The sequence below is a fragment of the Amborella trichopoda genome, chromosome 1, assembly GCF_054954075.1.
Source record: "Amborella trichopoda isolate Santa Cruz 75 chromosome 1, AtrichopodaSantaCruz75HAP2 v2.0, whole genome shotgun sequence".
In the NCBI taxonomy this organism is placed as follows: Eukaryota; Viridiplantae; Streptophyta; class Magnoliopsida; order Amborellales; family Amborellaceae; genus Amborella; species Amborella trichopoda.
Genome location: NC_142336.1, coordinates 8,433,631 through 8,448,541, shown reverse-complemented (window position 1 = coordinate 8,448,541; position 14,911 = coordinate 8,433,631). Strand labels below are relative to the sequence as shown.

The window sequence follows — 14,911 nt, the reverse complement described above, 5'->3', positions numbered from 1 at the left end:
AACAAGAGTAACATAACACCATTTTACAAAAAATGCAATAATTTAATAGCCATTTATGGTAGCAGAGTGAGTCTTAAGTAAAAATTCTAGGACTGGAGCCTCATTCCTCTAGACATGGATGTTTTCAGACGTATCAGTTGAAGCATATACCTCAATGAAGCATATTGGCCTGTCTGCAAGAGTAGGAAAAAACCAAGTCTAAGCATAAAAAATGCTCGATCGTTCCTTTCATATGTAAAAATAACTTCTCCCAATCTAAACCGTCTCCATTGCGCAATAGTGCACTACACAAATTATTAGCTATCTAATCTGTAGAAAGAAATCGATAAATATTTTTAACCCAATACAGCATATTTTATTAATCATATTTTTATTAATCCATTCCAACATGTCCAAAAATCAATCCATTGAATGCACAAATTAGAGCAAGCAATCAATCAAACAGAGAAAAAGAATTGAGCAAATGAACAGAAGTTGTTCCAATCCAATTTCATCATAGTGTGAAGTGTCTCAGCAGAAGCACTGATTTTCGAATAAAGAATATACATAATTCATACAATTGATGGAAGACAAATGAGCCAATGTGATTCACCAAATTGCTCACTTCCATCCAAACAAAAGAAGAATGACCAAGAAGCACAACTATGACCACATTACTTTCACAACCTAAGCCCCATGATAGGGAGCACATCTAGCCTTTGTTTTCTTACAGGTATGCACATCTACAATGATCTAGTGTTGTTTCTATCCAAGGGACACACACAGTTCATCCCAACAATTTTAACTTAGCTGGAAAAACTTAAAAGAACTCCAGTATACACATTGAGTATGTCAAGCAATGATCCTTCTGCCAATGGCACAACACCTGATTGTCTGAGGGAAGACGAAGGTTCAAACAAGCTTTGCGACTCATGAAAACCATGATAATCTGTCCAATTGCTAAGCCCTTGCAAAACAAATGTTGCCCTCAAACTTTGATGCCACGAGGATATCATATGTGGTTTCATTGGGTGTCAGGCCCTTGTCAAGCATCTCATCAAGTAATTGAAAAGCCTCTCGCAAATTCCCTTCCCCATAGCACCCCGCAATTAAAGCATTGTATATAATGACATTTGGAGAAAACCCCTTTCGACCCATCTCATCCAAGAATTGTCTCGCATTCTCCATCTCCCCTCTGCTGCAAAGGCCACGAATGAGAACTGTATAAGTGATAGCGTCAGGCATGATATATTGAGAAAGCATCTCCTTATAAAGCTCCAAAGCCAAGATAACATTTCCTTCTTTAAGTAATCCATCAATTAGTGTAGTGTACGTGGCCAAGTCACAAGGAACACCCTCTTCTTTCATCCCTTTATGCAGCTTAAGAGCTGCCTCCATATTACATTCATTTCTATATCCCCCCATTAGGGTATTGTATATGGAAGCATTTGGAGCCAGTCCAACTTCACACATTTCATTGAAAATCTCAATTGCATTATACATATCTCCTCTCTTGCAGAATCCATCAATTAGGGCATTATAAGTTACAAGATCCGATTGTAGACCTCTGCTTCTCATTACATTCCGCACCTTCAAAGCAAGAACAATATTGTCATTCTTGCAAAACCCAGCAATGAAGCTAGTGTAGGTGAAAACACTGGGGGAAACACCATTGTCACACATATGCGTATATGCCTCTAGGGCCGATTTCATGTCATCTTCTTTGATAAAGCCATCAATGATACTGTTATAAGTCAAACAACTAGGGACAAAACCCTCTTTTGCAAACTCCCTAACCATATTGCAAGCCTCTGATGGCCTACCAGACTTGCAAAGTCCATTAATCATAGAATTCCATGTATAGTCATTCGGCAAAATACCCAATCCCACCATCTGATCATACAGCTTCAATGCCCTATCCATTTTCCCTTTCTTAAAGCATCCATCTATCAAGGTGGTGTAAGTTACATCATTAGGTTTTATGCCCTCCTGCTGAGTCATTTGGTTCAAGAGATTAAGTGCCCCTTGTATGTTCCCTTCTCTACAAAGCCCAAACAACAAGGTATTGTAAGAAACAACATCTGGTATGATTCCAAAACTCACCATCTTCTCCCACAGTCCAGAAGCCTCTCTCACTCTACCCTTTTCACATAACCAAAAAATGATAATGTCAAAAGTGAAGACATTAGCTACTTTGCTTTCCACTGCCTCTTCAAAGTACTCTAATGCCTCATTGAACATACCCTTCTTTAGAAACCCCTTAATCATCGAATTGACAGTGAACACATTTGGTGACAACCCTCTCTCTTGCATTTGCCCATAAAGATTGTGAGCCTTCACCATATCTTCATTTCTATAACAACCCTCAATGAGAACTGCAAAGGTAACAATAGTGGGCTCGATTATATTGAACAACTCGAATGCCTCATCCAAATTCCCTTCATTGCAGTACCCCTTAATCAAGCTCGTAGCAGCCACCACATTGAGAGAGAAGCCACTAGAAAGCATCTCATCCTTAAGCCTCAATGCTTCTTCCAAGTTCCCCTCTTTCGAGCACGCCCCAATAGCACAAGTATACGTGATCTCAGAAGGAACCAACCCCAACTTCTTCATCTCTGTCAATAATTCACAGGCCTTCTTCGAACAGGTTTTCTTGCACAAGGCCTGAATTATGTTTGTATAACTCACAGAATCCAATTTGCAACCTCGAATTCTCATTTCTTGAAAGAGACCTTCAGCTTCCTCTAGCTTCCCGCCCTTTGAGCAGGCGTGCACCATTGCATCAAGAGTTTGACAATCCAAATCTACACCTCTCTCTACCATCTCTCTATACAAATCCCAAGCCTCATCAATAAAATTCAGCCTAACCAACTTGTTCAAAAGTAGGTTGATGCATCCAACACTAGGAAACACCCCATTGGAGACCAGTCTATGATACGTTTCTAGAGATTCTGTAACTGACCCATATCTCGTGTACCCATTTAACACCAAATCGAATACCCGAGGGTGAGAATTGCACCTTTCTGAGGTCTCTAGAAGACGATCAATAAAGGCCGACGCACCGATACTTGAATTTGCAGAGAGAGAATGTTTGATCAAGTTGCGAGCTGCTGGTAAGTCTTTGTTTCGAGCGAGAATGTGAAGAACTACGCAGAGAGGTTCAAGGCCCCGAATGAAGCCTCGCTGCCTCTCCGCCCACCTAAAATACCTAAGGGCAGCTTTCGAGTCGGTCTGGTTGCTCAAGAGGACCTCCACCACATGCTCTTGGGTCAAGACAGTGTTAGAGTGAGAAAGTGAGATTTGTCTATCAATCTGTGAGGTGTTAGAGAGAGAACGTAAGATTTCTCTATCAAACTGTGAGGTGGGTAATGGAGATTGAGTGCACCTGGAGGGTTGCGAAAGATACCCATTTGAGATTTGGGGTTGTGAAGAGATATGGTGTGAGAGAGAGAAAGATACAAGCCGCCTGGTTGGGTGGTGCTTAGAAATGGAGGGAAAGGGGGACTGAAGAGAGAGCGGGAGTTTCATTGTGTAGGTTTGTGGACTGACACAAGGGTTTTAGAGAGAGATTTTGGGTTTTGGAAGGGCTCCGAGAGAGAAGGACCGTGCCCTAGAAACGGTGCTGGAAGGGCTCCGAGAGAGAGAGGGAGTCCCAGAAACGTCCCTCTCGCGCTGCTTTCCTTTCCAGTTTTTTAAATTCTAGGGTTTACATTGTAAGCTAAAAGATTGGTATGGTTTTTGTAACTCGAAAGAATCAAAATAGGGCACCTTAAAATAGTTCCGAAATATGTTGATTTAATATTATGTCTTTACGATGGCATGAAAATTTATTTTTATTTTTAATAATAAAACTTAAAATTAAAAAAAATCTTGAATATTTAAAAATCTTGAGAATTTACGGTCTAGATAATACATTACAATATATAATATTTTTAATACTTGAATTTTGTTTTATGCCTATAAGGTTAACATGATGGAGTTAATAATTTTTTAGCATCAAAATAACTTTTTTTTAATGAATTTTTAAAGTGTGCTTTAATTTGACTGTGTAGATCCTCATTGTTTAACTTTTTCCCTAAAATATTTTATGATCGTCTGGATTTTTGGGATCCCAAAGTTTAGGAGTATAATATCTTCACCACATAGATTAATTAAAAAATTAATTTTTCTCTTTATATACTTGAAAAAGTAATATCTCAATATTGAGAAGATACCGGCCAATTTTTTCAGGGTGAAATCTACCTGTTAGAAATCTTGAAAGTCAAATTTATTATTAAAAAAATAATGAAGGTGGTTCGTAAAATTTTGGATTAAAAGAATTGTGTCCTATGTAAGTTTTAGAATAGGAGTGGCAATAGAGCCGACTAAACAAGGGACTCAAAAGTTATGCCCGACCTCGGGTTTGGGTATGGGTTCGAATTTTGGACCCGAGTACTATTCAGGTTATGATGGTAATCATATGTCTTTAAACGCGCATTAGGTGTATATATTTTCACAGTATTGATAACATTTATAGTATTATCGGTAGAAAAAAAAAAAAAAACTCATAATCATATGCTCGTTTGAATAGGAGGAAATTAGGAATCTTATATATTTGAAATCCAAAGAAATTTATGGATTTTCAATATCAACAATTTTAATCATGGACTCCTCAAATCTCTTGTTTGGATAACTATAACAAATTATTGGATTCCTTGTAATCATTTATATGTCCATTGTTTGCTAACAAAACTTGATACAATTTCTCTTTCTAAGATTTTTATATACTCTCTATCTAAAACTCAAAATTTGGGATAGTGTATCTATAAAAACTTTGAAATAGTTTCTCTCTCTAAAATTTGATATGGTTTGTCTCTCTAAAATTTAATATACTTTCTATCCAAATTTTAAAATTTGAAATTATCTATTTAAAATTTTTGAGATAATTACTCTCTATAAAAATTTTAGGTGTTTTACTCTCTCTAAAATTTAATATAGTTTCTCTTTCTAAAATTTTAAGATACTCCCTCTCTCTCAAACTTATAACTTGAGATAATTCCCCTCTTCAATAATTTTGAGATAGCTTCTCTATCTAAACATTTTTAAGTAGTTTCCCTTTCTAAAATATGAATATAGTTTTTCTCTCAAATTTTAAGATACTTTCTCTTTCTAAAAGCTAAAATTGAGATAATTTCTCTCTAAAAATTTTGCGATAGTTTATTTTTCTAAAAATTATATGAACTTTCTCTCTTTAAAATGTGATATAGTTACTTTTTTAAATTTTAAGACGCTTTCTCTCTCTAAAACTTCAAGTTTGAGATAGTTTTTCTCTCTAAAATTTTGAAATAGTTTATCTATTTAAAATTTGATACAGTATTTCTCTAAACTTTGATATAATTTCTCTCTAAAGGTTAAAATGTGAGATACTTTCTCTCTCTAAAACTTAAATTTTGAGATAGTTTCTTTCTCTAAATTTTTTTTAGATAGTTTCTTTTTCTAAATTTTTTTTAGATAGTTTCTCTCTCTAAAAAATTTATGTACTTTTTATATTTAAAATTTGATATAGTTTCTCTCGAAAATTTTAATATACTATTTCTCTCTAAAACATAAATTTTGCAATTGTTTCTTTCTCCAAAAATTTTGAGATAGTCCTTATCTCTGAAATTTTTTAAGTAGTCTCTCTCTCTAAACTTTGATATAATTTCTATTTCTAAAATTTTAATATATTTTCTCTTTCTAAAATTCAAAATTCGAGATAGTTTTTCTCTAAAACTCAAAATTCGAGATGGTGTCCCTCTCTAAAAAATGAGATATTTGTCTCCCTAAATTATTTTTAGCCCATTTCTCTTTCTAAAAGTTATAATGGTTCTGTAAAAGTTTAAGAATAATTTCTCTCTCTACAACTTTAAGAATACTTTCTCTATCTAAAACTTAAGATTTGATATAGTTTCTCTCTATAAATTTTCGAGATAATTTCTAGTTCTAAAACTTTTTAGGTACTCACTCTAAAATTTGATATAGTTTCCCTCTCTAAAAATTAAAATATGATATTGTTTCTCTCTCTAAAATTTTGAAATAGTTTCTCTCTAAAAAATTGAGATAGTTTCACTATCTAAAAAATTACATGTACTTTCTCTCTCTAAAATATTATAGTTTCTCTTTAAAACTTAAAATTTGAGATAGTTTCTCTCTCTAAAATTTTGAGATAGTTTATCTCTCTAAATTTTTTTAGCACTTTCTCTCTCTAAAAATTTAACATACTTTCTCTCTCTCAAAGTTAAAATTTGATATGGTTTCTCTCTCTGAAATTTTGGGATAGTTCGTCTCTCTAAAAAAATTGGCACTTTTTCTCTATAAAATTTTAACATACTTTCTCACTCTAAAAGTTAAAATTTGAGATAGTTTTTTTCTTTAAAAATTTTGGGATGGTTTTTCTCTTTAAAAAATTTAGGTACTTTCTCTCTCTAAAATTTTCATACTTACCAAATGCTCCCTATGTTTCGGGTTGAGGGAGCCAATGAGTGAAATCCATGAGCCTTGGATATACAAAAAAACAGGTTTTGATGTGGAAATAAAATCATAGAAAAGTATATCTTATTTCCTTGATTTTGATTTTCCTGATTTTAAGTATCCTAGTCATTAAACAATCCAAACAATGGATTTTGACAATATCCAAGATTTTAGGATTCCATGCTTTCAAATCCATGTACCCAAGCCCTATGTAGGGTATATGATGGGAATAAATAAAATATAATAAATAAAGCTTATAGTCATAGCGTGACAATGGATCCGACCATAACTAGAACCTAATGGGTAGACCTGGGATCAAGGGTCTGGGTATGGGTCCAAATTTTGGACTCGAATACTATTCGGGTCTGAGTCCAGGGTCCAGCCGAACCCGACCTATTATCCCTAATTTAAAGAGGGGTTGTTTAGCTTTACTGCGTTGGTGGGAACAAGTTCTAGAGAGAGAAAATTACAAAAAAAGGTAAGAGATGCTACTATGCCTAGTTTAAAAGATAAATTTGTAGAGAGAGAAAACAGGTGTGTAACTAGCCCATCGAGGCCAAAGATTTATAACAGTAAAAGTTCTCTTTTCGTCTTAATTTTCTTTATACGTCTGCGTTAGCAGAAGCCTTTCAATATAGATAGTGTTATCTTCAATTTATATATCACATGATTTGAAATAATATTAGTAGAGTGAGTTTTTTTAGAGCAATTTACGTACATACCTTAAAATTTTAAGTAAAATACGATATGCTCTACTTATATGTGAAAATTATAAAGAAGGTTGGTCAACCCTAATTTTTTTATTGTTTTTAAACTTTTTCCATTAGTCGGGCAGTGCCCCAAACTTTAAGGCACTTTTTCCATTTTTTTATATGTGAAAATTATAAAAAAATTTAAAATAAAAAATTAGGCTGAGCAAAGGGCAATTTTGGAAAAAAAAGAGGGTTGACCGATCTTTGTAATTTTCGTATATAAGTGAAGTATTTTGCATTTTACCTAAAATTTTAAGATCCGTACATAAAAAGCTTCTCATTGCTATGTTAGAATTCTCTTTGTTTTTCTTGGGCATATTTGAATGTCATATTTGGGCTGGTTTTGTCTTCAAATCCAACCCAAAAATGAGGATTTGCTTTCAAATCCATATTGTTAAGAAAGAGAGCCCTTTTCTTTTCTTTTTTTCTTATTAGAAAAACTTTGTGCTTTTTTGTATTTCTTATTTTTGGGCAGATTCAAAAAAATCAAACGTTTATTTTTGGCTAGTTTTGTATTCAAATCTAACCTAAAGGACCGTTTGATAACTAGAAGCAAGTTCATGAGCGATAAATTGGAAGTTCCTCATGCTGGGAAGATAGAAGTTGCTGTAAGAAGTTCTTTCGACTGGGAAGATAGAAGTTACTATATGAAGTTCCTGATTTATGTGTTTGATAATTTCTTAGGAAGTTAAAGAAGTTATTAGTTTCTGTGTTTGATAACCTCCTGGAAAGTTAAAGAAGTTCCTGGTTTCTGTGTTTGAGAATATCTTCAGAAGTTAAGAAAGTTATTGGTTTCTGTGTTCGATAACCTCTTGGGAAGTTAAAGAAGTTATGGGCATATTAGATTTAGAAGTATAGGTAACATGTAAAATGTTAAAATTGAAACCTAGATATTATTTATTTTTTATGAATTTTATATTTTTATTTTTGGAATAAATATCAATTGAAAGTAAAGTACATTGGATTGAGATAGAGAGAAAGTTTTATTAATGAGTGAGAGAAACGTCCTAGAGAGAGATATATTTTTGTACAACAATTGAAGCAGATGTTGCATGATAAACTTCATTGCATCTCAAAATTAAAGCAGTCTATAGACAATGTCAAGTACAACCTCAATTCAATATTGTGTATCAAATAACTAGTTTCCTAATTTTTAAAATTTTATTTTTTGGGATAAAATATTAATTGAAAGCAAAGTACATTGGATTGAGAGAGAGAGAGAGAGAGAGTTTTATTAATGAGAGATAATTTTATTGATAATAGAGAGAGAGAGTTTTATTAATGAGAGATAATTTTATTGATAAGAGAGAGAAACGTCCTAGAAAGAGATATATTTGTACAACAATTGAAGTAGATGTTGCATGATAAACTTCATTGCATGTCATAATTGAAACAGTCTATACACAATGTCAAGTACAACTTCAATTCAATATTGTGTGCCAAATCACTAGTTTCCTAATCGATTGTTTTAAAATAGAAATCAATATATTTTTTTGAGTATTGTGGGTATACAATTTGTTGAGTGTTTTTATAACTATGAAGTACAATAGGTGTTTAAATCTCATAAGTAGGTTGTCAATGACTTTCTTCTTAAACCAAATACAAACTCTCTCTCGCTCTCATATTATTTCTCACACACACACATGCACACTCATATCTATCAGCGATCATGGCGATTATGGATGTGGTTTCTTGTACTATGCTATAATAGCTTCAGCACACATACAAACACACATGTACAATTAATGCATCCATATGCAAACAGTAAGAATCCAACCCATTCAATAATAACATGTGATGGCTTAAACACTACTTAGACATATATTCACCACTGATGCATTCCATATCCCAACCTCAAAAATATATCTCATTCAACAATAAAACAACATTATTGTTTGTCCCTTAAAACATTTTTGATGCACATACATTTGTGTGTTATCTATCTCTATCTCTATAATGGCACACAACATTTGTGGGTTATCTCTTAAAACATTTGTGATGCATGTTAAACAACATTCACAATTCATACATCCATATATAATCCTATATAAAACCAACCCATTCAACGATAACCTGTAATAGCTTAAACATACATTTTTCTTTTACAGGTTCACCAAATGTTGCAGCAAATGAAAAAGACAAATACAACAAAAATAACATTAATTATACATAAGAGATATAAAATATGTCGTAATTGAGTCAGGTCAATAATGTCGGCATGTTGTATTATCATTGGTTCATTATTTATTTGGTCATGTTCATGTGATTCTTGTGGATAACTCCACTGTGATTCCTGAGGTGCTGAAATGCACAAACATAACTCAAATATAGTGGTAATGTGATAGTGGCAAAATGATACAAATAACCAGTAGAAAATTTGAAAATAGAATAAAATGGAAGCACATCCATGAATAATCAAAAGTAGAAGCAAAAACAAAATATTTACTCACTTATTTGGGTTTTATCAACGAGTTAATTCATTGATTTGTTGTTTATGAGCAAAAATAGCAGCAAAAAAATAAATAACTCATTGATTTGGGGTTTATCAGTAAGTAAACTCATTGATTTGGGGTTTATCAGTCAAACAAGCAGTAAAAAAAAATTGAACTCATTGATTTGGGGTTTATCAGTAAATTAACTTATCTATTTCAGGATTAACAGAAAAAATAATAATAAAAAAAAAAAAACTCACTGATTTGGGGTTTACCAATGAGTTAACTCACTGATTTGGGGTTTCTAAGCAAAAATAGCAACAAAAAAATAATATTAACTCACTGATTTGGGTTTATCGGTGAGCTAATTCACTGATTTAGGGTTTATCAGCAAAAATCGCAGCAAAAAAAAAAAAATTATCGCAATCATTTGGGGTTTATCATCAAAATAAAAATAATACTCATTGATTTGGGTTTCTTGCTACGTGATGATGGCGATCGAACAAGTGGCTACTGTGAGCGAGTTCTTCTCTCTTCGTCAACCTAGGGTTTGCAGAGGGCAGCAGCTGTGAGCGTGAGTTTTTGTAACAAGAGAAAGAGAAATGTACCAAGGGAGAAGGTGGCTTCTAGAAAGAGAGAGGGGCGAAGGGAGAAGAGAGAAAGAGAAATGTACCAAGGGAGAAGATGGCTTCTAGAAAGAGAGAGAGCAGCTGAGAGAGCTTTGCCATATAAACAAAGCTTTTACAGAGAAGAGAGAGTGCTTTGTCTTTTTTGCATCGAGAAGAGAGAGAGAGAGACATAAAAGAGAGATAGAGAGAAACATAAAAGGGAGAGCTTTATTTGGTGAGAGGAACCGAGAGTAGAGAGAGACAAAGAAGAGAGAGCTTTAATCGAACAGAGAGCTTTGTTAGGAAGAGAGTCTTGCGTTAACGGAAGACAGAGAACAGAGAGCTTTGCTTTATCAGAGAGAGAGACAAAGAAAAGAGAGCTTTTGTCAACGAGGGTCTTCACGCGAGGAGTAGGCTTTATCTCAGAGGAACAGGCTTTTGTCAGGGAGGGTCTTCACGAGAGGAACTTCCCCTTCGAAGTTCCCAATTTGAGTTCCGTCTAAATCGATGGAACTTTCTTTAAGCTTAAATGGGGGAAGATCTACAGTAACATGTAAGTTACCATTTTAACATACTTATATTTATCAAACACGGAACATCTACAGTAACATGTAATTGTCACGACCTCGCCCCCTGGCCCCATACTATACGAGCCGACGGGCGACAGAGTGCGGGACCGCAACGTGAAGTGGCGAATGCCACTCAAGTCGCGGTCCCACACTTTGTCGCCCACCGGCTTGTACGGTATGGGGCCAGGTGGCGGGGTCATGACAATACTTCTAAAGTTCTTGGAAAGCAACTTCCTGTTATCAAACATGGCCAACAAAGTGGCAAATAGTTTATGGGATTTTTCTTCATATTTCGTTATGCGAACGTATATAAAGAGACCATTTATCTTTGGTCCGATGTGGTCACAATTAATCTTGACCATTGAATGTGAAATTGGATGGTTGTATTTATTTCATTGACCAAGTTCAAAATTCAAAAGAAATTTTCTTAAACTTTGTGATATATCTAAGCTATCAGATTTTATATCGGATGGTTGTAAGTAATTGTGATCTCCTTGCATTAAATATAAATGGTCTTATTATATACGATCACTTTGATTATTACATTATTTATTTATTTTTACTGTTGGGATTTTTGTTTTTCCTTTTTTGTTTTTCTTCATTTCTAGCCACCTGAGCCGGCTCCGAATTGGCGAGTCATTGGTTCGACCCATGGGTAAACATCGGTCAAAGATCATCATCATCATCCCACTTATTCAGAGTCGGTTACATAAATCTTGTTCCTCCTTTCTTCTTTATTAATGGCCATCGTTTTTTTTTTTTTTAATATATATATCAATGGTCATCCCCTTAGTAAATCAAAAGCCAACATATACCCTAAAAAATCATACTTTTTATGGCTTATGGACGTCGTCTACTCTCTCCATCGCCGTCTTTATTGGACGGTGATGAGGAAGCATATACTACAGCTCAGTAGGTAAATATACTATTTTTTGCCCCCTAAGATTGCAAACAATATGGAATCATCTTTTCATTTAAAATATACTATTTTTTGCCCCCTAAGATTGCAAACAATATGGAATCATCTTTTCATTTAAAAATTGTCTAGAGTCGTAGTGGGTATCATTCTACTAAGATCTTAGAAAAGTCCGCGAAATCAATCATTTTGAATATTTGATTGAAGCAAAAACCACGAGGATCTCGTTCACTCCAAAAAGCTTAACTTCTTAAGCATGGTTAATGGTGGCAGTTGGGTCCCATGGACCCGAGACTCGACAGGTAGACCCGACCCCAGGTGCTGGTATAGGTCTAGGCAGGAAAAATCAGGCGGTTCAAATTTTAACTGCTTGATTAAATCAGAAATGGCCGGTTTCGGTTTCTGTCGATTTTGATGAACTGGCTGGGTATTTTATTTAAAACAAATATAAAATCCTAAAAAACAAAGGATTTTGTTTGTAATGAATTTTATTATTTTTTATTATTTTGGCAAAGATTGGAAATAATTTTTTACTATCAATAGTTCTTTTATATTTTTTTATCTTTTTAAAAATAAATAAAAAATTCCCTTGAGCCGAAATCTATTCTTTAAATTCCATTTTTTCATTAATTTTCAACTTCATGTGGATGTGTTGTGTTTAACCATCCTTTAAGTATATTTTATTATATTTCTTTTGTATGTTTTTATTTTTTAACATTTTTTGAGTGCTCGGGACTTACCGGTTAGGTCTGCAGAACTGACCAGTTTACCGGTTAGTACCAAGGAGCCGCTTCAAGCCACATGTCTAGTTAACCGTTCCGGTTCGATTTTTTGTACGCTAGGTCCAAGGCTTGGACTCAACGGTTCAGGTCCCAGTCCAATAGCTTGGACCTAATTCGAGTCTAGGTCAGGTTGTCCCTTCCAATTCGGGTGTAGGTCTGGGTCTAGGTACTCTCTCTCTTTGATTTTTTAGTTCAATATAAAATTGATTTTCAAGTCGTGTTCGGGTCAGGTTTGATTCCCCATAATCAATTCAAGTCCACGTTCGAGTCTGGGGACTTCGGACTTGATTGGGTCGGGCCCTACAATATAGTTTCAAGCTGATACAAACCCAAATCCGAATCCGATCCCGATCCGACATATTGCCGGCCCTGTCTGCATCGTGTTGAGAGAGAGAGAGAGAGAGAGAAATTGTAAAACAAAACAAAAGGAATGCTGGATGGAAGATGAGGAGCACATTTCAAAGCAAGAAATGAGAAACAAAGAAAATGGTGGAGAGAGAGAGGGGGAGAGGAATGACACTAGCTTGAACTCGGCAGGTCATCGATTTTTAATACATTAAAAATCTAAGTTATACTCGGCAGGTCATGGATTTTTAATATAATTCGGAGTTGAATCCAAGTTATACTCGCTAATTTTAATAAAAAATATTAAAAAAAAGTCATGCTTTTAAACCGGAATTGCTTCTAATCCGAAGCCAATTCAAGCGAATCTAATCACCATGCAACTCAGATGCTTCTTAGTCGGCGATCTTTGAATCCCTACTGGACGAAATTTAACGTTTACTAATGGGTGACTAAACAAACATTGAAGTGTGTAGTTTGTATAAGGCCGAGGCCCTAACCAAAGAAAGTAAGAGGTACCTTTAAATGGTGCCGAAATATGTTATTTGAGTATAAAAATCTTTGTGATGGCCTGAAAATTTAATTTCATCTATAATTTAAAAATAGTATAGGTTGAATACTTGAAAATCTTGAAAATTGACAGTTTAGATAATATAATACAATAAGCACTATTTCCAAAGGATGGCAACGGGTCAGGTCTAGGTTCAGTCGAACCCACATTCGCTAGACCTGGACCCACACCCAAATCTATAGTGTGGGACCCAAAACTGGACCCGACCCAAAAATTAACATACCTATGTATTTTAACTATATTTAAATACATTTCATATATTGAGACCCAAAAAATATTACTGGATCTGGACTCCAAATAGTATTCCGGTCCAGGATTTGGATCCAGACTTGACATACCTAGACCCGATCGGGTCTATTGCCACCACTGCTATTTCCAAGACTTGATATTCGTTTTTTTGTCATATTTATACATCTTGAGGTTGAAATGATGGAATTGGAGATTTTTCACCATTGAAATAACCTCTTCTTGTACATTCTTGGGAAAATTGTAGATACCCCCTAAAGTAGAGTTTTCTAGACAATTTCCCCCCAACAAATTTTCTTTTCACAAAATTTATCCTAAAAATTATTTTCTGGCAAATACCCCCAAGTAAAAAAGGTATAGTTATTTGGACCAAAATGCCATTGTCCTTACAAGCTTGCGTCGCATCCTCGTCGGATGCGCAACTGAACATTAACTACCGGATGGCGGTAAAAAACTATCAGACCGGTACAATAAACCCAATTGCAAAATGCGTTGTTGCCGAACCGTGGTCCCTCAACCTATTCCAGTAGTTTAAGTGCTAGATAGAGGTAGAAAAATGCCGGACAGAAGGCATATTGTGCTCGATAGAGTAAAACAACTGTCTGACCCCTTCGAACAATCGCCAGACTGCCTTTCCTTTTGCCTGACTGATAGCCTAAACAAGAGACATCTATCGGACTGAAAGTTGGATGTGCCGAACCTTCTTTCCTATTGCCGAACTGAGACCACAGTGTGGAAAGGGGTAAAGATCAAGGGAGGCTATTTTGGTCATCATCTATTTTTTTGACTCAGGAGTATTTACTAAAATGGTTAAATTTAGGGTAAAAGTTAGGGAACAATCTCCTTATCCCTTATTTTTATCTTCCATATCTCATAAGACTCTAGAATTGAAAATATTACTTGTAAACAAAATGCTTCCATCTTTTTTATCTTACAACCCCCTAAACCCCTTTGACCATAAATTTTTGATCCAAACAAACACCAAAATGACACCATATTCAAACTCCATTTCTCTCTTTTTAAAACTCCATCTTTCTTTCTTCACTTCTCGATAAGTTTACCAGCCAAGGGGTTTAGCTTGAACTCGAACACGAACACACCTTCTTATGTGTATGAGAGAGATAGAGTTTTAGAGAGAGAGAGATGGAGTTTGGGTTTTAAAAAGAGATGGAGTTTTAGAGAGAGAGAGATGGAGTTTGGGTTTTAGAAAGAGATGGAGTTTTAG

General features: G+C 34.7%; 1 protein-coding gene across 1 annotated transcript; it reads right to left on the bottom strand.

Annotated features, from left to right (window-relative positions):
• Nucleotides 1-455: 455 nt before the first annotated feature.
• Nucleotides 456-3,739, bottom strand: LOC18442846 (Pentatricopeptide repeat (PPR) superfamily protein). Its single transcript, XM_006853056.4, has one exon. The coding sequence runs from the start codon at nt 3,505-3,507 to the stop codon at nt 940-942; it is 2,568 nt and encodes an 855-aa protein (XP_006853118.2). The 5' UTR covers nt 3,508-3,739; the 3' UTR covers nt 456-939.
• Between the last annotated feature and the right edge of the window lie 11,172 nt (nt 3,740-14,911).